The 21,495-nt window shown below is 55.6% G+C and overlaps 1 protein-coding gene across 5 annotated transcripts in view; it reads left to right on the top strand.

Moving 5' to 3' along the window:
• Positions 1–21,495, top strand: part of FBN3 (fibrillin 3) — a 53,785-nt gene that overhangs the window by 23,786 nt on the left and 8,504 nt on the right. For 3 of the 5 annotated variants that reach the window (XM_059388852.1, XM_059388849.1, XM_059388850.1), the window contains exons 36-57: positions 644–766; positions 853–1,014; positions 1,909–1,977; positions 2,761–2,886; positions 7,347–7,472; positions 7,862–8,011; positions 10,367–10,438; positions 12,358–12,483; positions 12,761–12,886; positions 13,201–13,326; positions 13,705–13,821; positions 15,304–15,432; positions 15,945–16,064; positions 16,823–16,948; positions 17,804–17,956; positions 18,082–18,147; positions 18,320–18,445; positions 18,720–18,839; positions 18,955–19,077; positions 19,786–19,920; positions 20,073–20,198; positions 20,835–21,041. In XM_059388852.1, coding sequence (XP_059244835.1) covers positions 644–766; positions 853–1,014; positions 1,909–1,977; positions 2,761–2,886; positions 7,347–7,472; positions 7,862–8,011; positions 10,367–10,438; positions 12,358–12,483; positions 12,761–12,886; positions 13,201–13,326; positions 13,705–13,821; positions 15,304–15,432; positions 15,945–16,064; positions 16,823–16,948; positions 17,804–17,956; positions 18,082–18,147; positions 18,320–18,445; positions 18,720–18,839; positions 18,955–19,077; positions 19,786–19,920; positions 20,073–20,198; positions 20,835–21,041 — 2,754 coding nt within the window. Of the gene's footprint in view, positions 1–643; positions 767–852; positions 1,015–1,908; positions 1,978–2,760; positions 2,887–7,346; positions 7,473–7,861; positions 8,012–10,366; positions 10,439–12,357; positions 12,484–12,760; positions 12,887–13,200; positions 13,327–13,704; positions 13,822–15,303; positions 15,433–15,944; positions 16,065–16,822; positions 16,949–17,803; positions 17,957–18,081; positions 18,148–18,319; positions 18,446–18,719; positions 18,840–18,954; positions 19,078–19,785; positions 19,921–20,072; positions 20,199–20,834; positions 21,042–21,495 lie in introns of those variants that run through there. The other 2 variants (XM_059388853.1, XM_059388851.1) reach the window with 2 other exon arrangements.

A 21,495-nucleotide genomic window follows, 5' to 3' on the forward strand; every position in this document is an offset into this window, starting at 1 on the left:
AAATCCGTGGTTTTCCAGCCATATAGTCCTTGTCACAGCTCCTCAGAGGCCTTGTACCTCGAAGCAGATACAGGCAGTATGTAAATGAGCGGGCATGGATGTGTGCCAATAAAACTTTATTTACATGGGGCTCAGCAAACTCTTCCAGCAAGGGACTAGCTAGGAAATCCGTGGCTTTCCAGCCATACAGTCCTTGTCACAGCTCCTCAGAGGCCTTGTACCTCGAAGCAGATACAGGCAGTATGTAAATGCGTGGGCATGGGTGTGTGCCAATAAAACTTTATTTACATGAACAGGCAGGGGGCTGGATTTGGCCCCCAGATAAGAGTCTGCCAACCCCTGGTTTGAAAACATGTTCTAAATGTTGGCTTTGTATGATAGCGGCACGGAAGCCAGGGCACAGGGAACTTTCTAGGGGCAAACCTCTATGCCAAGTGGAACAGAGCCAGGAGGAGAGGGGGTTGGACAGGGCAGAGCAGCTTCTGCAGGCTGCCGTCCCCTCGGGCTTTCTTCCGAGCGGGGGACATGCCCTCGCCCCACAGCCCCACATCTGACACTGAGGGTTTCAGCTTCCCCGGAGGGAGGCGGGAGGGACGGGCGTCAAGGGAGGGCTCCCCGCTGACGGTGCCCCCCTACTCCACAGATGTCAATGAGTGCGCAGACCCCGTGAACTGCATCAATGGCCTGTGTGTCAACACCCCTGGAAGCTACCTCTGCCACTGCCCCCAGGATTTTGAGCTGAACCCCAGCGGGGTGGGCTGTGTGGGTGAGTAAGCCTCGGCTCCGCCTGGGGCTCTCACGGCAGGTGAGCTGGGCATACCACTCGCTAACTGCCCCTTTCTGCCTGTTCAGACACCCGGGTCGGGAACTGCTTCCTGGACACGCACGACCGGGGCGACGGCGGCATCTCCTGCATGGCGGAGGTTGGGGCCGGCGTCAGTCGCGCGTCCTGCTGCTGCTCCCTGGGGTGGGCCTGGGGCAACCCCTGTGAACTGTGCCCGATGGCCAACACCAGTGAGTCCCTGGGCGGGGGGACACAGGCGAGCACGCCCCAGGACTCGGGGAGTCACCTTTGCTACGGGAGGGACCCTGAGAACCAGAGAGGGAAAGGGGCTGTCCTGGGTCACACAGCACATTCTTGACGGTTCATAGGCTGTGCCTCTCTCGATGCCATCCCTTCCTGCGAATTTTCTGTTTCCCTTCACTTGTTTCCTCCGCCCAGCAGCAAACAATGGGAGTTCCTCTCTGTCCTGTGCAAGGGGCTGGGGACCCAGGGAAGGATGAGCCACAGCCCTGCACACTGCCCCACACCCATCAACCAGTGGTCCCTGGGCTGTGGGAGTAGAGCGATTCTAAGGGTTTGTTTGAGGCTCAGTGATGGCCGTGGAGTGGAAGAGGGTAAGAAAAGCCTTCCCAGGACAAGGGGCTTAAATGAGGTTTTGAAGGATGAGTAGGAGTTTTCCAGGCAGAGCAGGGGGGAGGGTATGTGATGCAGTGGGAATAACATGTGCAAAGGCCTCGGGTTCACACGCCTGTCCACCTGTTCAGGTGTGTGTGTATGTCTCTGTGTGTGTGTCTGTGTGTCCATGATGTCCATGGTCTTTCTTTCAACGGGGAAATTTGCAGTCGCACTGGTCTGCTTTGGGGTCAGAAAACATTTCCTCTCTCCACGCTCAGCCACTAGCACACAGTTCATCGGTTCACATGTTAGATGTGAATATATTTACACACACACACACACACACGCACAGCCCATCCTCCCAGATTGACCAGGGTCTCTCGGCTGCAAAAGGCTGAGGAGGTCAGGGGTTGTAGTTGGTGTCGTAGCGGGGTGCAGGGCCCTCCAGGACCCCAAGTCCCCTGCCCCCTCTGGGCTCTGCCCCTCAGAAGCGCCTGTTTCCCTTGCAGCCGAGTACAGAACCTTGTGCCCGGGGGGCGAGGGCTTCCGGCCCAACCCCATCACCGTCATCCTGGAAGGTGAGTTCCTGGCAGACCGTCCAGCCACGTACCCACTGCTCGACCATCGTCTCACCCCAGCTTCACCCAAGTGCAGCCGTAGGGGCCCCAGCCCTTCCTGCCCGGAGGCCAGGCTGTGATACTAAACTGTTCTAGTTCGTGGTGATTTTTTTTTTAATCCACCCCTTCTTCCAGCTGTTGGTCTGTGGGCCCATCCGCCGTCCATCCGTCCACTCCTCCTTCCCCCACCATCCGTCCATCCGTCCATCCGTCCATCTTGTCATCGACCTACTTGCTTCTTCAGGCACTACTTTTTCTATGCATCCATCCATCTTCCTATCCAGTGGTCCCCTACCCAGTGACCCATCCCTCCACGCACGCAACCATTCTTTTTTTAAAGTAAGCCCGACGTCCAAAGTGGGGCTTGAACTCATGTCCCTGAGATCAAGAGTCCATGCTCTACCAACCAGCCAGCCAGGCGCCCCCCATCCCTCCAGCCTTCTATGTACAGGGGTGATAAGATTGGAGAGGAGGAACCAGGACATGGATGGATGGACGGACGGACTAGGAAATGAAGAGAAAGGGGGTGAATTCAGGGTGACACTGGCCCAAAACAGTCAAAGTGAAACCTCCAAGATCAGCCCTGGCCTGAGCCCTCCAGAGAGCCAATGGCTCTCAGGTATTCTCGAAAAAGCAGGTCGGCTCTCCTTGGGCCCCCCGGAGAGCCCAGGGCAGGGCATCGGCGTCCCCAGAGGCCTCTGCTTGGACTTCGCTTCTAAGCACGGCTCCCTCACTCCCCGACAGACATTGACGAGTGCCAGGAGCTGCCTGGGCTGTGCCAGGGGGGCGACTGTGGCAACACGTTTGGCAGCTTTGGGTGCACATGCCCCCCTGGCTACCACCTCAATGGGGATACCCGCACCTGTGAGGGTGAGTATGCGCCCCACCCCCATTCTTCCTCCCTAGCTGCACATCTGTCCTCAGGTGCTGGGTCCTGAAATGACCCTAGGCGCCAGCTCACCTGCCTTGCTGCTGATGGGGGGGGGGGGGGGGCATCGAAAGGGCAGGGAAGGCTTCCTGGGATCCTTCTAGATGCTCTCTGCTCTGCTGCCTCCCTCTGACTTCCTACCCACTCAGAAACGGCCTGGGTTTGCTATAGCAGCGATGCCCTGCCTCCTTGGGGCAAAAGCTGACGGAGGCCCAGTGCTGGGAGTGGGAAGGGACAGATGCAGAGGGAGTAGCCGCACTGTTCCTTCAAGCAGTGCCTCGCCTGCCTCCTTCCTGCTCTGCTAAGTGCATCCTAGTAACAGCCAGCAGGTACCTGGAGTCTGTGTGTGTCACCCCCACACTGAGCATCTGCCGTTGTCATCTGTTCATTCGCCACAGCAGCCCCATGAGGGCGTGTTCCTTTTATGATCCCATTTTTCAGATGCAGAAACTAAGGCTCAGGGAGATAAGTGACTTGCCCAGACGCACCAGCTAGTAAGTGAGGGAAACCCAAATATCCTGGTCCTTGAGTCTGAGCTCTTCCAATACAGTATACCAAGTCTGTCTATCCATCCACCCATCCGTCCGTCTGCCCATCTACCTGTTCACCCATCCTTCCCTCTGTGTATCTACCCATCAGTCCACCAATTCATTCTGTCTCTCCGTTTCAACAATATCGAGTGGACCCCTACATGCAGCCAGACACCAACACCAGCGCACAAGGACAGGATATGTATCTTCTTTCTCAGAGCAGTGCTCTTTAGAAACTCAAGGAAATGGGGAAGGAAGGGAGAAATCTAAGATCAACGCACCGATTTCCATTGTACATGGAGGTGGAAGCTGTCACACCTTCAAGAATCAGAACCCAGATACTTGAAATACACTTCATTCCTCTCTACCTCCCACGTCCCTTAGGATATCAAGGGAGAAAGAGAAATGCCCCGGGTAGCTTGCCTGGGTCATTCAGTCAGTTAAATGTTTGCCTTTGGCTCGGATTATGATCTCAGGGTCCTGGCATGGAGTCACGCACCAGGCTCCCTGCTCAGCAGGAAGTTTGCTTCTCCCTCTCCCTCTTCCTCTGCCCCTCCCCCTACTCATACTCTCTCTCTCAAATAAATAAATAAAATATATTTTTTTAAAAGTTCTTATCAAAAAATAACGATCACAGGGTCAGCAGACTTGACCCTGAATGTTGACCTTGGATGTGCAGCCTTGCAGGACTAGCAGTGTGCTTGAGGGCTGCAGTCCTCTCAGCCCTTCCCAGCAGTCAGACTCAAGGGATGGGACTTGTGCAGTAGCACAGGAAGCTGTTCTCTGAAGGGCCCACACTTGGCTTAATGCTTTGCTCTTACCATCTTGAAATTCTTCATGAGAATTTCTTGAGAATTCTTCATTCTATCTCCAACAAGGAAGCCCTGGTCTTCATTTTGCCTTGGGCATGTTCTGTAGCTGTAGCTGGTCCTTGTCGAATGTGGGTCTCACTCCTGGAATTGCTGGGTTGTATGGTGATTCTGTTGACTCTTCTGTTTTGGGTGAGGAATTGCCAAACTGTTTTCTGCAGTAGCTAAGCATTTTACGTGCTCACCAGCAATGTGCAAGGGTCCCAGTTTCCTCACATCCTCATCAACACCGGTATTTTCCGTTGCTCAGAGTTATACTGTCTAGGGGGTGTGAAGTGGCATCTCATTGTGGTTTTGATCTGCAGTCCCCTGATGACTAATGACTAATGAGCATCTTTTCATGTGCTTGTTAGTCATTCATATATCTTTGGAGTAGTATCTGTTCACGCCTTCTGCCCATTTTTACATAGGGTTGTTTGTCTTTTTGTTGTTGAATTGTGAGAGCTCTTTATATATTCTGGGACCTGGGTGGCTCTATCTTCAGCTCAGGTCATGATCCCAGACTGGAGGCTGGGCTCAAGTTCTGCAGTGGGCAGGGAGCCTGCTTCTCCCTCTCCCTCTAGCCTTCCCCTCTGCTCATGCTCATGCTCTCTCTCTCTCAAATAAATAAAATCTTAAAAAAAAAAAAAGATCCTTATTAGACCTCTGACTTGCAAATAGTTTCTCCCATTCTGTAGTTGGCTTTTCATTTTCTTGATGGTGTCCTTTGATGCGCAACAGGCTTTCATTATGATGAGGCCCTATTTATCTAGGTTTTTTTCTTTCTTCCACAGCTGTGCATTTGGTGTTATCTAGAATCCATTGCCAAATACAGGCAATGTCTTGCAGTTGCACCTTTTTCTAAGAGTTTTATCATTTTAGCTCTTATATTTAGGACCCCTACTTCTTGGGACTTAACTTTTGCATATGGTGTCAGGGAGGGATCCAGCTTCCTTCTTTTGCATGTGATTTCCAACTGTCCCCACACGCCTTGTGAAAGAGACTCATCTTCCCCCCATTGAATGGTCTTGGCTCTCCTGAGCTCCCCTAAATCACATGACAAATGGTTAATTTCTGAACTCTTCAGTTCTAGTCTATGGATTTATAGGTCTACCCTTGTGCCAGCGCCCCACTGTCCTGATTACAGGAGCTTTGTAAGTTTCAAAATTAGGACATGTGAACCCTCCCAACTTTATTTTTCCTTCTTCAAGATGGTTTTGGGTATCTCCTGCAATTCCATATGAATTCAGGGTAAGCTCTCCCATTTCGGCAGAAGTCATTGGGATTTCGAGGGGCTTGCATTGATACTGGAGATTGCTTCAGCAACTACTCCCCTCTCAACAGTGTCAAATCTTCTGACCCATGAACGCGGGGTCTGTCCATTTCTGTGGGTCTTTTTAAAATTTTTCTTTTCGCGGTGATCTTTTGTAGTTTTCAGTGTTCAACTCGTGCACCTCTCTGGTGAAACTTATTCCTAGGTATTTAATTTTTTGGACGCGATTAGAAGCAGAATTTTCCAGAGTTTCCTCTTCGATTTCTCACTGACAGGATACAGGAATAAGGTTGATACTTGTGTCTTGGTTTTATCTGCCGCAATTATATTGACCTCACGTGTTAATTAGCCCTAACAGGTTTTGTTCTGTGGATGTTTTTTATAAATATTTTTATTTATTTATTTGACAGAGAGAGATCACAAGTAGGCAGAGAGGCAGGCAGAGAGAGAGGAAGAGAAGCAGGCTCCCCGCTGAGCAGAGAGCCCGATGCGGGGCTCAATCCCAGGACCCTGGGATCATGACCTGAGCCGAAGGCAGAGGCTTAACCCACTGAGCCACCCAGGTGCCCCAATTCTCTGGATTTTTTTAAAGACTTTGTTGTTTTTAAGTCATCTCTACACCCCATGTGGGACTCGAACTCACAACCCCAAGATCAGGCATCACCTGCTCTACCCACGGACCCAGCCAGGCGCTCCTTTGTCTTGGGCATCCTTTAGGCTATCTTATACATCACATTCCATGGTTGTGAGTTTTCGCCTGGATTCCAGAGTTCTGCAAAAGTTGACTTCAACAGCTTTTGCCAGCTCAGTAGATTTTGTGGAGGAACGGGGGCTGGCGTTCCTCACTCTGCCCTCTTTGAGGACGCCACTCCTAGCGTGCTGGTATTTCCACCGCCTGTTTTTGCACAGCCTACCAGCTAAGAATGCTTTTTACATTTTTTAAATGGTTGGAGAAAATCAAGAGAAGAATAGTATTTTGCAGTATGTGAAAAGTACATGAAATTCACATGTCAAGTTTCAAAAATCGAGTGTTATTGGAACGCGGGCATGCTGATATCCCTCCTCCCTTTCTTTCCTTTTTTCTTTCGATTTTATTTCTTTATTTGAGAGAGCGCTAGCAGGGGGTCGGAGGGGAAAGCAGGCTCCTCAGTGAGCAGAGAGCCCCATGCAGGGCTCGATTCCAGGACCCTGGATCAGAACCTGAGTCGAGGCAGACATTCAACCAACTGAGCCACCCAGGCACCCCGCCATGCTGATTTCTTTACCTATTATCTGTGCCTCTTCTCATACCGCAGGTGTAGAGTGAATGGGTGTCAGAGACCGCTGTTTGGCTTGCAAAACAAAAAAGTTTACTCTCTGCTTTTTGAAAAATCTGCTGCTCCTGGATTAGAAAACTGATCAGACTGAGAGTCCTTTTTTTCCAAAAACACTTGATGCATGCATGGGGTGCTTGTTTCCTGTCACCTCTCATTAGGAAGCACACGGCTGCCCCATTCTTGGTGATCGTGTAATTGACTCATGGGCTCAGGTGTTATTATTTTCATACTAGCTTAATTGAAGTGAGAGCACAGTAATTTCCCCCTCCTCCACTTACTGCCATATTGGGTCTCCCCTTATCACTAAGATACCTGCACCATTTAAGCTAATCTTGAAACCAAGTTCAAGCCCATGATGAAGTGGCTCCATCAGATCCAGATCCGGGGTGGGGTTATATAAACAGCTCCCAGATGCTCCCCCTCCCTCCCCTGCAGACATCGACGAATGCTCTGAACACTCGGACATCTGTGGCCCCGGTACCTGCTACAACACCCTGGGGAACTATACCTGTGTCTGCCCCGTGGAGTACCTGCAAGTCAATGGTGGCAACAACTGCATGGGTATAAAATGTGATGACTGGGGAGACTAGATAGTTGTGGGAGAAGCACTTGGGTGTGGGAGGGACTTCTTGGAGTCTCCATGCTTTGAAAGAGTGCACAGAGGTGTGTTTAGGGGAATAGAGAGATGGAAGGTGAGTGTATGAGTGGCTGGTCAGCAGCAGAGAAGAAGATGCAGGACTTGGGGGCTCAGGGCTGCCATGTATGGTTGTTCAGGTTGTGCTCTGCCCCCCAAAAACTAGACTATAAATGGCACCTCATGTGTCTTGGGGGAGAGACATCAAGCCAGTTATTTTCAAATGGATCCATGAATGAGTTCTCAGCTCTCTGGCTCTCTCTTCCTCTGGCTTGGTTATCTTTCATCCACACCCCTCTTCCTAACCCAACTGCAGACATGAGGAAGAGCATCTGCTTCCGGCACTATAATGGCACGTGTGGAAATGAGCTGGCCTTTAACGTTACCCGGAAGATGTGCTGCTGCTCGTACAACATTGGCCGGGCCTGGAACAGACCCTGCGAGGCCTGCCCCACTCCTGCCAGCTGTGAGTACCCTCCCCCACCTTCCTTCCAGCTTGGTCCTTGTTAGTGCAATATTTAAGGGGGCACACCCTGCTTAGGGTGCCCAGATTAGCCCTCATCCTACATTACTCTGATGAGGGCTGAAGAGTTTCAGTTATGTCCTAGTTGGTGTATGGATATCCTCACTCTTAGGGTGAGCAAAGCATCCTTCCTTCTGTTTTGCACATTTGGGGAATTCAAAATGGGTCAGTGAAGCCTATATTTGTGGTAAAGATCCTTGAGCAGGGGAAGGGGCAGACTCAGGGAAGCTCTGGTGAGGACTGCTAAAATGTTGGTTGCAATGAAGAAGGGGGTTCCGCGCGGGGAACAGCATGAGCAAAGGCCCGGAGCCCCCGACCACACGAGCAGCTGGAGCGAGAGCTAACAGAATGATCTGGCAGCTGGCCCAGGTATCAGAAAGAGCCGAAAGAGGAGGGCAGTGAAAGTGAGCAATGAGGAGGTTAAAGCATTAGTTCTGGGGGCTGAATGTGTCCCCCAGATTCATATGTTCCAGCCCAGATCTCCAGTCGGTGGTGTTAGGAGGTGAGGCCTGGGGGAGGGGATTAGGTCCTGCAGGGGGAGTCCTCCTGAATGGGGTGAGCAGACAGGGAAAGCAGATGATCTCCACCACATGAGGACAGAGTGGGAAAACAGCCAGTGTGAACCAGGAGGTGGCTCTCACCAGACTCCGAATTCTTGGACTCCCGGCCTCCGGAACTGTCCGAAATACATGTCTGCTGCTTTGGCAAACCCCCACCCCCAACCGCCGCCACCAGCACCACGCAGCCCACGCTGGCTAAGACAGGTGGTTTCCTAGGGCTGCAGCAACCAATGACCACAGACTTTGTGGCTTAAAAAACCCAGAAATTCATTTTCTCCCAGTTCTGAAGACTGGAAGTCAGAAGCCAAGGTGTCAGGTGTCGGAGGCGGCCATGTCCCCTCCAGACGCCCTAGGTTCGAATCTGTCTTTGCTTCTTCCAGCTTCTGGGGGGCTCTGGGCATCCTTCGTGTCTGTCCCCAATCTCTGCTTTCACCCTCACATGGCTTCTTAGCTCCGAGGCTCTGCGTGTCTCTTCTTATAAGGCCACCAGGCTTTGCATTCTGGGCCCACTGTGATCCAGGATGACGACATATTTTTAAATTAAATTAAATTTATTTATTTGACAGAGAGAGAGAGAGATCATAAGCAGGCAGAGAGAGAAAGGGGGAAGCAGGCTCCCCACTGAGCAGAGAGCCTGATGCGGGCCTCGATCCCAGGACCTTGAGATCATGACCTGAGCCGAAGGCAGAGGCTTAACCACTGAGCCACCCCCAGGATAGCCTCACCTTATCTTGATTCCATCTGCAAGGACCCTGTTTCCCAAACAGTCACACTCAGGGGTTCTGGGTGGACACGAACTTGGGGGACAGTGAGTGTCCGTCCAGGGCAGGGCGATGGAGAGGGATGGTTACAGGGCACTTCTGGGAAGATGCACATGTTCCGGGTTCTAGGAAACAAGATTGGGCAGACCCAGGCTTGTGCAGGCTTTGGGGGAAGAAGCTGCAAATTGCCAGCTCTGGTCAGGAGATTGTCAAGACAGATCAAAAGTCACCCTTAAGTTGGATGCTGGGATCTCACGCACCTGAAACTGAGCTGCAGGTAGATTCTGACAAGGCAGGAGTCCACGCCAGCCAGGGGTCCATTCTTATCACGATGCAGATGGAAGAGTGAGTGGGAGCCAGGGTAGGCCCCCGGCGAAAGGTGACAAGGGGACACGGCGCTGCCCCGGTGGGGGCGGGGGGAGGGGAACCCAAGGACAGTGCCATCAGCTGTCCGGTGCCAGCATGGTGGGTGAGCAGGGAGACCCAGGGAGCCTTCCCTGTGGGCTGCCCTGAGTCCTCAAGGCTTTGCTAGGGAACAGCAAAGGGAACAGCATGTGCGAAGTTCTGATGGCACGGCAGAGTAGGGCATCTCCTGGTGTGTGATGAAAGCAGTGTGATAGGAGGGCAGGAGTTACTGCTGGAGTCGTAGGGCCAGAGGGGAAGGTCTTGAGGTCCAAACTGAAGAGTCTACCTATTCTGGGGAGGACAGCGGGGCATGGGTGGCGGCCCTCGTGCAGGGAAGAGATGAGCGAGGCCACATTCTCTGCGTCTCTGTGTTGGAAGATCACACTGCCAGGTCGACGGCTGCCCGTTGTGCCAGTCAAAGCACAGGGAGGAAGAGGGACTAGTTATCGGGAGGCCAGCTGTGGGCTGGGCTGCAGGGGTTGGAGGAGGCAATGCAGGGGATCAGGAAGAGGAGGTGTCCTCCCTGGGAACCCGCAGCTCCAGCATCCTCTGCCCCGTTCTCCTTTGCCCAGTGGACTACCAGCTCCTGTGCGGACACCAGGCCCCCGGCTTCGTCATTGACATCCACACAGGGAAGCCCCTCGGTGAGTGACGGTGGCTCCCCGCCCAGAGCCCCAGTTTCCTCTGTCCCCAGAGCCCCGACCTCTCCCTTCCACGCACGCTCACCCCATGCTCCCGCACTTCCAACTCCCCAGACCAGGCCAGGAGTCCTGTCGCCAAACACCACCCTTTATTTGAGAGGGGAAAAAAAAGTATTTTTATCAAGTTGTTACTCATTTTTTAAAATTCTGATAAAACACAACACGATATTTACCATCTTAACCATTGTTTAGTGCACAGCTCAGGGATGTGAAGCACACATTGTCATGAAACCACCCCCACTCTGTGTCTCCAGAACTTTCCATTTGCCCAAACAGAGACTCTGTCCCCATGAAGCACGGACTCCCCAGCCCCTGCCCCAGCCCCAGCTCCCACCATCTCCTCTCTGTCTCTGGGGACAGGACGACTCCGGGGACTTCCTGGGAGTGGAGTCCTACAGGATGCGTCCTTCTGGGTCTGGCTTCTGTCCCTAAGGTTCCACAATGTCCCTAAGGTTCATCCATGTTGTCACAGGGTCAGAACACTTCTGTTCTGACTACACAAGGTTCTGTACAGTCTAATCCCCATGTGCGACATTTTAGCCGTGCAGAGTCGAACCCCATGGAGGTATCCTCCTTATCTGAAACAATCAGAACACGGCAGGTGCAGTGACTGTTGTCAAACCAAAGTCCCCTTCACACTCCCACAGTTCCCATGCCGTATAGCCCCCGGGGGTTTCTAGATCCTTCTTCTTGCTTTTCAGTATACATAGTGGTCCCCACTGAAAACGTATGGCAATGTTTCCTGGGGAGTGAGAGATGTTATAATTCTAGAATGCCCTACATAGTGGTCAGCCACTCACCTTTTGTCAGCCAGCCACGAGTAGTGGAGCCCTGGGCAGGTTACTGCCTGCTGTGCGGCTCCTCTGGACCTGCTTCACGAGCCCGTACCCCTGGATGGGCACTGGGTTCCCTTTTCCTACAGTTGACCCTTGAGCAGCACGAGGGGGAGGGGCATCAAAGCCAGTGCAGTCAAAACTCCATATGTAACGCTTGACTCCCCCATCACCCAGCTAATAGTCTGCCTGACCGGAAGCCTTTCCAATAGGGTAAATAGCAGATTAATGCTTATTTCGCACGTTGTGTGTTTAATACGCTGCATTTCTATAATAAAGTAAGCCAGGGTCCAGAAAACCTTATTAAGAAAAGCAGGAGGAAAGTACTGCGTTTCTATAAAAACTAAACACTCCTGCATCAGTGGCCCCTTGTGGTTTGAACCTGCACTGTTTAAGCGACAACTGTATACGTAACAGCTTCAGTGGGATTTAACTCACATATCTCACACTTGGCCCAGCTCAAGTACAGTTCTGGGGTTCCCCGTGTCTTCACAGAGGGGTGCAGCCAGCACCAGGATCTAGGTTCAAGTATCTTCATCATGCCAAAACAAACAAACAAACAAAAAACCCTCCCCATGAGTGGTCACTCCCCGTTCTGTCCTCCCCCAGCCCCTGGCATCCGCGGTTCTCTCTGTGCCTGTGGATTCCCTCTTGTGGGCATTTCACAGCCCTGGGGTTGTATGGTACAGGTTCTCGCATCAGCTTCCCTCACTGAGCTGCGTGCCCTCGAGGCATGCCATGTTGTGATCCCCCAGGAGGGACAGGCAGCCTTGCTGGGCCACAGCAGGTGGGTTTTCAGTCGGGAGACACACGCACCTCCTGCTCTTGGTCCCGCATCCTGCTCTCTCTCTGGTGGCAGAGGGATTTTGGCCACTGCAGAATCCTTGGTTCCGGGCTGAGGGGTGGGAGGAGGTGGCCAGACTGTGCGGGGTAGGGGGTGGGGGGCGCGAGCGGGGAGGGGCCTGGCTCAGGGCCCCTCCGGATGCTCCCGGGGGCTGGGCTGCCCCTGACAGCTGGCGCCCTCCCCAGACATCGACGAGTGTGGGGAGATCCCCGCCCTCTGCGCCGGGGGCATCTGCATCAACCAGATCGGGAGCTTCCGGTGCGAGTGCCCCGCCGGCTTCCGCTACAACGGCGTGCTGCTGGTCTGCGAAGGTGCCACCTGCCAGACCTCCCCGGCCCTGGGTGGGAGGCTGCTTCCCCACCGCGTGCGCTCCGGACGTGTCATTTAAGTGCCATAAGCCTCAGTTTCCCTTTCTGTAGAATGGGGCTCGTGCCTGTCCAGGGGCCTCCATCCCACATCACCGCTCTCCTTCGGGTTCCTGCCCCTCCCAGAGGGAGTCCCCGCTCTGAAGCCTGGGGCAGGGTGCGGGGCTGGATTCCAGCAGGCAGGCCTCCTCCTGCACTCCTCCCCGTTGGCTGTGTTCCGCAGACAGGAACGAGTGTGCCGTCGGGGCGGGCCCCTGCCAGCAGAACGCCGACTGCGTCAATATCCCCGGCAGCTACCGCTGCGTGTGTGCCCGAGGGTACAAGCTGTCACCCGGCGGGGCTTGCGTGGGTGAGCGGGGACCCCAGCAGGGTGCAGGATGTGGGCTGAGGGTATAGGGTATGGGACAAAGTGACCTGAGTAGGGCATGGTTCTACAGGCTGTGCCACGGGGTGGCAGGGATGCCGAGCACCTGTTAATGGGGTGGGGGGTGGGAGGTGGAACCGGAACCTGGTGCTGGCAGCAGCTTGAATGGGGGCTTCCCCGTCATGGTGCATGAGGGCTCAGCAAACTCTGTGTGTGTGTGTGTGTGTGTGTGTGTGTGTACACATGCACGCATGCAGAGGAGGGGTTCTGGGGACCCCACACTGCCTGCCCTCCCCCAGGACGGAACGAGTGTCAGGAGATCCCAGACGTCTGTAGCCATGGTGACTGCATAGACACAGAGGGCAGCTACATGTGCCTCTGCCACCGCGGCTTCCGGGCCTCGGCGGACCAGACCCTGTGCACAGGTGAGAGTCCGTTCCCACTTCCTCCTGGAGAGCGAGGCTGCCAGGTGAGGCTGGGGTGGCGGCCACAAGTCTGCACCTCCCCTGGGGTGAGGTCGGCACCATCATCCACCTGGTTCACAGACAAACCCAGCTTTGAGTCCCGGCACCTGAGAGCTTGGGTAAATGACTTATTCATGCCCTTGGGCCTCAGTCTGCAAAACGAGATTGATAAATAGGTCCAGGGGCACCTTTGGCCATTACCCTCCAGGTGTCCCTTGCCCATCCACCTGGACGGGACTGGGTGCAGGGGAGGCGGGCTGGGTCCGGCCAGGCCCTCCCTCCCTGCGCTGCCCGATGCTGTGGTGAGCTGGATAGGGCTTGGGGGCTTTGCTCCGGCAGACGTCGACGAGTGTGACCGGCAGCCATGTGGAAACGGGACCTGCAAGAACATCGTCGGCTCCTACAGCTGCCTCTGTTTCCCTGGCTTCGTGGCAACACACAGCGGAGATTGCGTGGGTGAGCCACCTGGGCTGGGGGGCAGCCCTCATTGCTCCCCCCCCCCCGAAAAGTGGGTCCTTGGCTTCAGGGTCCCCCTCCGAAATAAAGGATCTGGCCCCAGGGATCCCGCCAGGAAAACTACAAAATTTCCTCACAACTTCAAGATTTCCCGCACCTCTTCAACCATCGGGTCAGGGGGTCTCCCGCTATAGTGTACACTCAGCTTCGTGGAGGCAGGTAGACAGGACAGGGAGAACAGCGAAGACCCGGGTGATGGCTTATGGCTGAGTGCAGTGGTTAAAAGCATGCATTCCAGGGCCAAGCAGCATGAATCCAAATCCCAGCTTTGCTACCTGCCTGCTGTGTGACCCCAGACAAGTCAACTACCTTTCTGGGCTCCTGTTTCCTCCTATGCAAAAAGGAGATTAATAGTAGTCCCTACCTATATTAATTGTAGACCAAATGGACTGTAATAACAACTATTACCAGAAATGAAGAGAGAACTCATATATCTGGGGGCAATTCTCTGAGAAGACATGACAACCGTAAAATCATATGCATCTAACAATAGAGCTTTAAAACATATGATGTAAAAATGGACAGAACCGAAAAAGAAATAGGTAAGCCCACAGTTATAGTTGTAGACTTCAACACTCCTCCCTGAGGAAGATGGGGGGACAAGGAAAAAAATCAGTAAGGTTAGGGAAGATCTGAACAACAATGTGAATCACCTAGACCTGCTCAGTATTTATAGAAAATTCCAGAACACACATCCTTCTAAGTGCACATGGACATTTACCAGGACAGCCCATATTCTGGGCCATAAAACAAACCTTAACTAATTTAAAAGAATTAGGGTGCCTGAGTGGCTCAGTTGGTTAAGTGTTGGACACTCGTTTTTGGCTCAGGTCATAATCTCAGAGTCTTGAGATCGAGCCCTACATTAGGCTCCCCACTCCATGGGAAGTCTGCTTCTCTCCCTCTGCCCCTCCCCCAAACTCGTGTTCTATGCCTATCTTTCTCTCTCTCAGAATTAATAAATAAATTTTTTTTAAACACTCAAATTTAAAAGAATTGAAGTCATACAAAGTAGGTCCTCAGAATATAAGTGAATTAAAGTAGAAATCAGTCACAGAAAGACATCCAGAGAAATCCCCAACTATTTGGAAATGAAACAGCATACTGCTAAAGGATCCTGAGATCAAGGGAGAAAGCATAAGGGGAATCAAAAAATATTTTGAATTAAATGAAAATGGAAACAAACAAAATTTGTGGGGTTCAGCTACTGGAGTACCCAGAGGCAAATTCATAGCATAGTGCTACGATATTGGTATCTGCTTCACCGGCTAGTGGGAGACTAATATACAGAGCCTCACACATAAGTACAGGATCAACTAAAGTCACTACCCTCCATGTAACTGCCGTGTGGACAAAAGCACAAGGGAAGCTCAGGGTCCCTAGACTGTGGGTGACCCCTGCCTGCCCGTACCCCTTCTGCAGACACGGATGAGTGCACCACTCTGGTGGGGCAGGTGTGCCGATCTGGCCAGTGTGTTAACACAGCCGGCTCCTTCCACTGCCTCTGCCAGGATGGCTTCGAGCTCACAGCCGACGGGAGGAATTGCATGGGTGAGTCTGTCAGCCCCCCGCTCCCAGCTTACCTGCAGTTGGTACTTCCAAGCGATCATGGTTCCATTTCGTAATCAGGCATTTATCTCAAGTTATAAGAAGAGGGGTGCCTGGGTGGCTCAGTTGGTTAGGCGACTGCCTTCGGCTCACGTCATGATCCCAGGGTTCTGGGATTGAACCCTACATGGGGCTCTCTGCTCGGTTTACAGTGAGGCTGACTTAAACAAGGTTCTAGATGGGCGCCACAGAAATCACAAAAGGGTCTGTATGTAGCTTAAGATCAGGACTTGCTTCTCCTTCCCCTGGATGCCATGTGGCTTCATGGGTATATAACCCTCACTTGAGGGCCGGGAGGGTCCTTCCCTGGCTGTGCCTGTCTTCCTGAGTCTTAGCCCTTCCCCTGGATCCAGAACTTGTTCTGGGGCCCTTGGCCATCATGCAGTGACCGTAGGAGCTGCTCCCTGTCCCCTGTCATGGGCTGGTGCTGGGACCCCTCCTCTTCCTCTCCACAGACACCAATGAGTGTTTCAGCCTCTCGGGAACCTGCCTGCCAGGCACTTGCCAGAACCTTGAGGGCTCGTTCCGCTGCATCTGTCCACCTGGCTTCCAGGTGCAGAGTGACCGCTGTGTTGGTGAGTCCAGCCCCGCCTTCCACTCTGGGGCCAAGGAGGCATGTCCGGGCCTCTGTTTTGCCATCTGTAAAATGGGAATGCCAGCTGGGGTCATGGTGAGGGTGGAGGTGTACTTAGCACAGCACCCAACAGAGCTCCATACACAATTACTGTTACTAGGATCATTTGGCCGCTTGGTCTAGGTTCTCTATCTGGGGCCCATAGGCTTCCTCATGAATCCTGTCAAACAGGCATGGGTGTGGGGTCACACTGCACATAGAACACCTTACTCGATGAGTGATGGTTGGTCTGGCCTGTCTGACCTGAGCTCCCCTGGTGTAATTGGCCAACTGGGTGAGTTTGTGCCACATTGGCTAATCTGGACCAGTCTAGCCTAAGCAGATGGGCTAGCCTGGCACAGGGTGGGCTAACCTCGATCGGGCTACCCTAGCAGTTACCCTGAGCAAACTTCCTCCAGTGTAAGTTAAGTTTATCCAACCTTGATTAGCTTTGTGCAGAGTTAGTCTCTAAAGACGAACTTCTCCTGACTGTGATTCCTATCCTGGAGACACCTTCTAGGAAAGACACCCACCCCCACCCCAAAACAGCCCAGCTGGTGTTCTGGCTCATGCTGAGTTCTGAGGGCCCCTGGCCTGCATTGGTCCCTGGACCCTCCCCAGCTGGGCCCCCACTCTGTCTGCCCCTTCTGGCAGCCAAGGCTGTCCTATGCTGGCAGAAGTCCTGCCTGCCCCCACTCAGCTTGTGTCCCGCCCCTCTAGACATTGACGAGTGCTTGGAGGAGCCCAACCTCTGCCTCTTTGGCACCTGTACCAACAGCCCCGGGAGCTTCCAGTGCCTCTGCCCACCTGGCTTTGTCCTCTCTGACAATGGGCATCGTTGCTTTGGTGAGTCTGTGGCCTGAAAAGCATGCAGGGCTTGGAGAAGAGCTGGAAAGGAGGGAGAGAGGGGCCGGTCAGCCAGAAAAGGGGGCTGCAGTTTCTGTGTGGATTTCGGATCTCCCGGAGCCCTACCTGGACAGAGGTGCTCTCTGTATGGGTGAGGTTATTCGAGTCCAGACAACCTGTTGGCCAGACAAGTCGCTTCTGCGAACGGCTATCCTGGTGCAGGCTGGGCTAACCTGGTCTCCTGGGGTTTGGTCGTCCTGTGGTGGCTGCGGTTGCCCTACCTGGGAGGGCTTCATCTCAGCTAGCCCAGCCCTGTCCCATGGGGGCTAGCCTCAGCCAGTCCGAGCCAGCCTCTTCTTCTCTCCCAGGTTAGGGGCAACAAGGGGGTGGGCCGGGCAACTCGACCCGTGTTTGTTGTTCAGAGCCCAACGTGGCCTGGAGGATTCTCGAGTTGAGGAGAATCTAGGGCTGAGGACTGGGGGGAGGGGCGGTCCACGACAAGGATTTGGGGTCTCCAGTCCCAGGTCCTCTGGCTCGCCAGAATCACTTTGTCTCTCCAAGAAGGGGCCTCTGAGCCAAGAACAAGTGTGGCTGAGTTTGCTCTCCTTGGCAAGGGGGCACCCCTACAGCTGTGGAGGTGGGGTGTGCCTGGAAGGAATCCCCAGTGGTCCAGGGTCCGGCCCTCATTGGCCCAGGGTGGGTCACGTGTCCATCTCCGAGCCACTCACCACGGTCAGGGGTCTGTGGGGTCCTGATTGGCCGCTGGCAGGGTCCGGTAGGCGGTTCTCTGGATCCGGCTCCGAGCCGGGCATCGCCGATGACCCTTCCAATGCTTGCCTGGGCATCACCCCACAGACACGCGGCGGAGCTTCTGCTTCACCCATTTTGAGGCTGGGACGTGTTCTGTGGCCAAAGCTTTCAACACCACCAAGGCCCGGTGCTGTTGCAGCCAGAGGCCTGGCGAGGGCTGGAACGACCCCTGCGAGCTGTGTCCTCAGGAGGGCAGCGGTGAGCGCCCCGCCCTGTCCAGTGTCCCCGCGGCTCCGTCTGCCTGCCCACCCGCAGCCGCTCAGGGGGCTCCTGGGGGCGGCACCGGCCCCCGACCCTCACCCCCTTCCCCTCTTGGTGTCCAGCTGCCTTTCAGGAGCTCTGCCCCTTTGGCCACGGGGCGGTCCCAGGCCCGGATGACTCTCGGGAAGGTGAGCCCCTCGCCCACGTGCTAAGGGCCCCTCCTCCGCCGCCCGCCTCTGTCTGAGCTCTGCCCCTGTTCCCAAGTCTCAGGCTCCCTCCTCGACCAGTGGGTGGCCCCGGGGGCGAGGGAGAGCGCTGGGAAGTGACAGACGCCGTGCGGGCACCCCCTGCCGCCCGCAGACGTGAACGAGTGTGCGGAGAGCCCCGGAGTCTGCACCAACGGCGTCTGCGTCAACACCGACGGCTCGTTCCGCTGCGAGTGCCCCTTTGGCTACAGCCTGGACTTCACAGGCATCCGCTGTGTGGGTGCGTGACCAGCCCCCAACCCCTGGGAGGAAGGAATAGGGTGGGCAGGGCAGGCGCCACCCAAGGCAGGATCCTGTCCCTCAACCCCTGTCACTCTCTCCACCCGCTGGACCCTCCTCCCTGTGGTTCACTCCCTCATCCCCTCACGCACTCTGGCCAGCACCCTGCGCTTGCCTGACCTGCATCCCGCCCAGAGACCAAACCTGGCCCTGTGTAGCCTGCAGAGGTCGGTTGCGGGGGGATGGGCCCTGACCGCCCCCTTCCGCACCCCCAGACACAGACGAGTGCTCCGTGGGGTACCCCTGTGGTGAAGGCACCTGCACTAACGTCATCGGAGGCTTTGAATGTGCCTGCGCTGAGGGCTTTGAGCCTGGCCCCATGATGACCTGCGAGGGTACGACCCTGTCAGTCCAGGAGCTGGGCTGTGTGACGGAGGGCGCCCCTGGGGGCGGGGGCGTGGACTCCACAAGCCTACCCTGCCCAGCCGGCACCTGCACTGGCCTCCGCAGACGTGGACGAGTGCTCCCTGAACCCCCTGCTCTGCGCCTTCCGCTGCCGCAACACCGAGGGCTCCTACGTGTGCACCTGCCCGGCTGGCTACGCCCTGCGGGAGGACGGAGCCATGTGCCGAGGTGGAACCGGCTGGGGTGGTGGTGGGGGCTCGCTGGGTCACGGTCCTGGAGAAGACAGGGAGTTGAGAGCTTGGGCCTCCCCAAGGTGACACGAAGAGAGGGGAGCCCTGGGGCACGTGGGGTGCTATGGGGGCTCTTCTGTGAGTGGCACCTCTGTTGTGGAAATGGGGTCCCGAGTCCCACAGGTCAGTGGCTGTGGTGGTCTGTCTAGAGCTGAGTAGGACAGTGAGGACAGCAGCTGTGCCCCCCAGGGAAGGCGTGGCAATGTTTGGAGACAGTTTCTGTTGTCCCAGTTGGGTGTTGGGCAACAGGCATGGAGTGGCCAGGGACACTGGTCAGTAGACCACAGACCTTGGAATGGCTGTCCATCACAAGGGGCTCTCCTGTCCCCAGTGTCCTCAGTGTCAGAGCCGAGAAGCTCTGGGCTGGGACTTGGGGCCTCCAGGCCTCCTTCAGGGTTAGGGCTCCACGGGCTGTGGTGAAGGCCAGAGAGACTCCCAGACTCAGATATGGGCATGGGGTGCAGGCAGGGGTCCGCTCTTGACCCCTCGGCTTCTCCAGAGGCCTGGGCACAGGGCAGTGCTGCATGAACTTCACTCTTGCCCTGCCTGGGGCTCCCAGAGCGCGGTGGGATCCAGGCCCCCACAGCCTGGGGCCAGGCCACGGTGCACCTGACCTTGGCCGCTCTCTGTCCCTGGTTACTGGCAGATGTGGACGAGTGTGCGGATGGCCAGCAGGCCTGCCACGAGCGGGGCATGCTGTGTAAAAACCTCATTGGCACCTTCACCTGCGTCTGCCCCCCAGGTCTGCGGCCTCAGCCCAGCTCCGGGGAGGGCTGCACAGGTATGGGGGCGCTTTGGGGGTGCAGGGACACCCCTGGGGGGAGAGAAATCAAAGCAAGAGAATGTGGCAGGAGGAGACTCTCCAGGGTGAGGGGAGGCTGGCCTGGGGGGCTCTGGCCTCCCCGGAGGCCTGCCTCATGCCCCCCACCGCAGATGAGGACGAATGTCGTGCTCAGCCCAGCCTGTGCGCCAATGGCCGCTGTGTCAACACCGAGGGCAGCTTCCGGTGTGACTGCGACCAGGGTTTCCGCCTCAGCCCTGCTGGCACCGAATGTCATGGTGAGTGTGGTCCGGCACAATGGACATGGCCACCCCCACGTGGCGCTGCTGCCTGGGGTCTCCCCAAGCCTATGCCCTCAACACAGATCACCCCAGAGCCAGCTCGGCCCTCTTGCCTCCCAGACTCCAACTCAGAGATGCTCTGGCACCGGGCTGGGCCGCACGCCAGGTGCGTCAACACATTGTGCAGTCACCAGCAGCCTCCTCTTCCTCACCCACTCCAGTCCCCAGTCTGTCCCTTCCACGTCATTCATCTGCTCTGTCCCCACTGTCTGTCCCGCATACTTATGCAGGCCTCCTCCCCAGTGTTCCCTGGCCTCCGGGCCGCCCTTGACCATCCATGCTCTCCGCGGCTGGGAGATGCCACCCTCTGACCTTGGGAAGCCGCCCTCTCTGCAGCCGCAGGCATCTCTCTGGCCCTGTGGGTCTGCTGCTTCTGCTGTGGTCCTGGCCCACAGAGGGCATCTAATGGGGCTGGAATACGGTGGTTTGAAGGGTTTCACCCTGTGCCCACACACAGCATGCCAGACACATCTGGGATCCTTGCTAGACTCTCAGGGCTGCCGGACGCCCCAGGGAAGGGGCCCCCCGGTGGGCACGGTTCTCCTGCTCACCACCTCCACCTGTTTTCCGCAGACGTCCGGCAGGGGCCCTGCTTCTCCGAGGTGCTGCAGGCCGTGTGCCAGGCTCCATCAAGCAGCGGTGAGGCCGTCACGAGGGCCCAGTGCTGCTGCGGGGGCGGCCGGGGATGGGGGCCCCACTGTGAGCTCTGTCCCCTGCCGGGCACCTCTGCCCACAGGACCCTGTGTCCCCACGGCTCCGGCTACACCGCTGAAGGCCAAGGTGGGTGGCGAGTTTGTTCATGGTCAGGTCTGTGTCCTAGAGGAAGCTGGGGTGTGTGAGTCAGTGTGTACCAGGGCCCGTTCTCACCGTGTGCCTCTCTGTGCTGGCTGGTGTGCAAGCCAGTGTGAACCGGGGCCTGTTCTCACCGTGTGCATCTCTGTGCTGGCTGGTGTACGAGCCAGTGTGCACTGGGGCTTGTTCGTTGCTGTGTGCGTGTGTGAACTGAGGTGAGAGGGTGAGCAGGTGTGTGTTCTTTGTTCTCTGTGGACTCGTGAATGAGCCTGCAGAAGTGTGAGCTGGTGTGCCTTCCCCTTATGAGCAAGCTCGGTCATGAGGGTGTCTCTGTGTGTTCTTGAGTGTGTGAGCGTGTTAATGAGCAGGTAAGTGTGCCAGTGAGGGGAGGAACTGGGTGTGTCTTGTGTGTGCTGGCTGCCTGAGGAGAAGGTACCAGAAG

The sequence above is a fragment of the Mustela nigripes genome, chromosome 2 (assembly GCF_022355385.1).
Source record: "Mustela nigripes isolate SB6536 chromosome 2, MUSNIG.SB6536, whole genome shotgun sequence".
NCBI classification, from domain to species: domain Eukaryota; kingdom Metazoa; phylum Chordata; class Mammalia; order Carnivora; family Mustelidae; genus Mustela; species Mustela nigripes.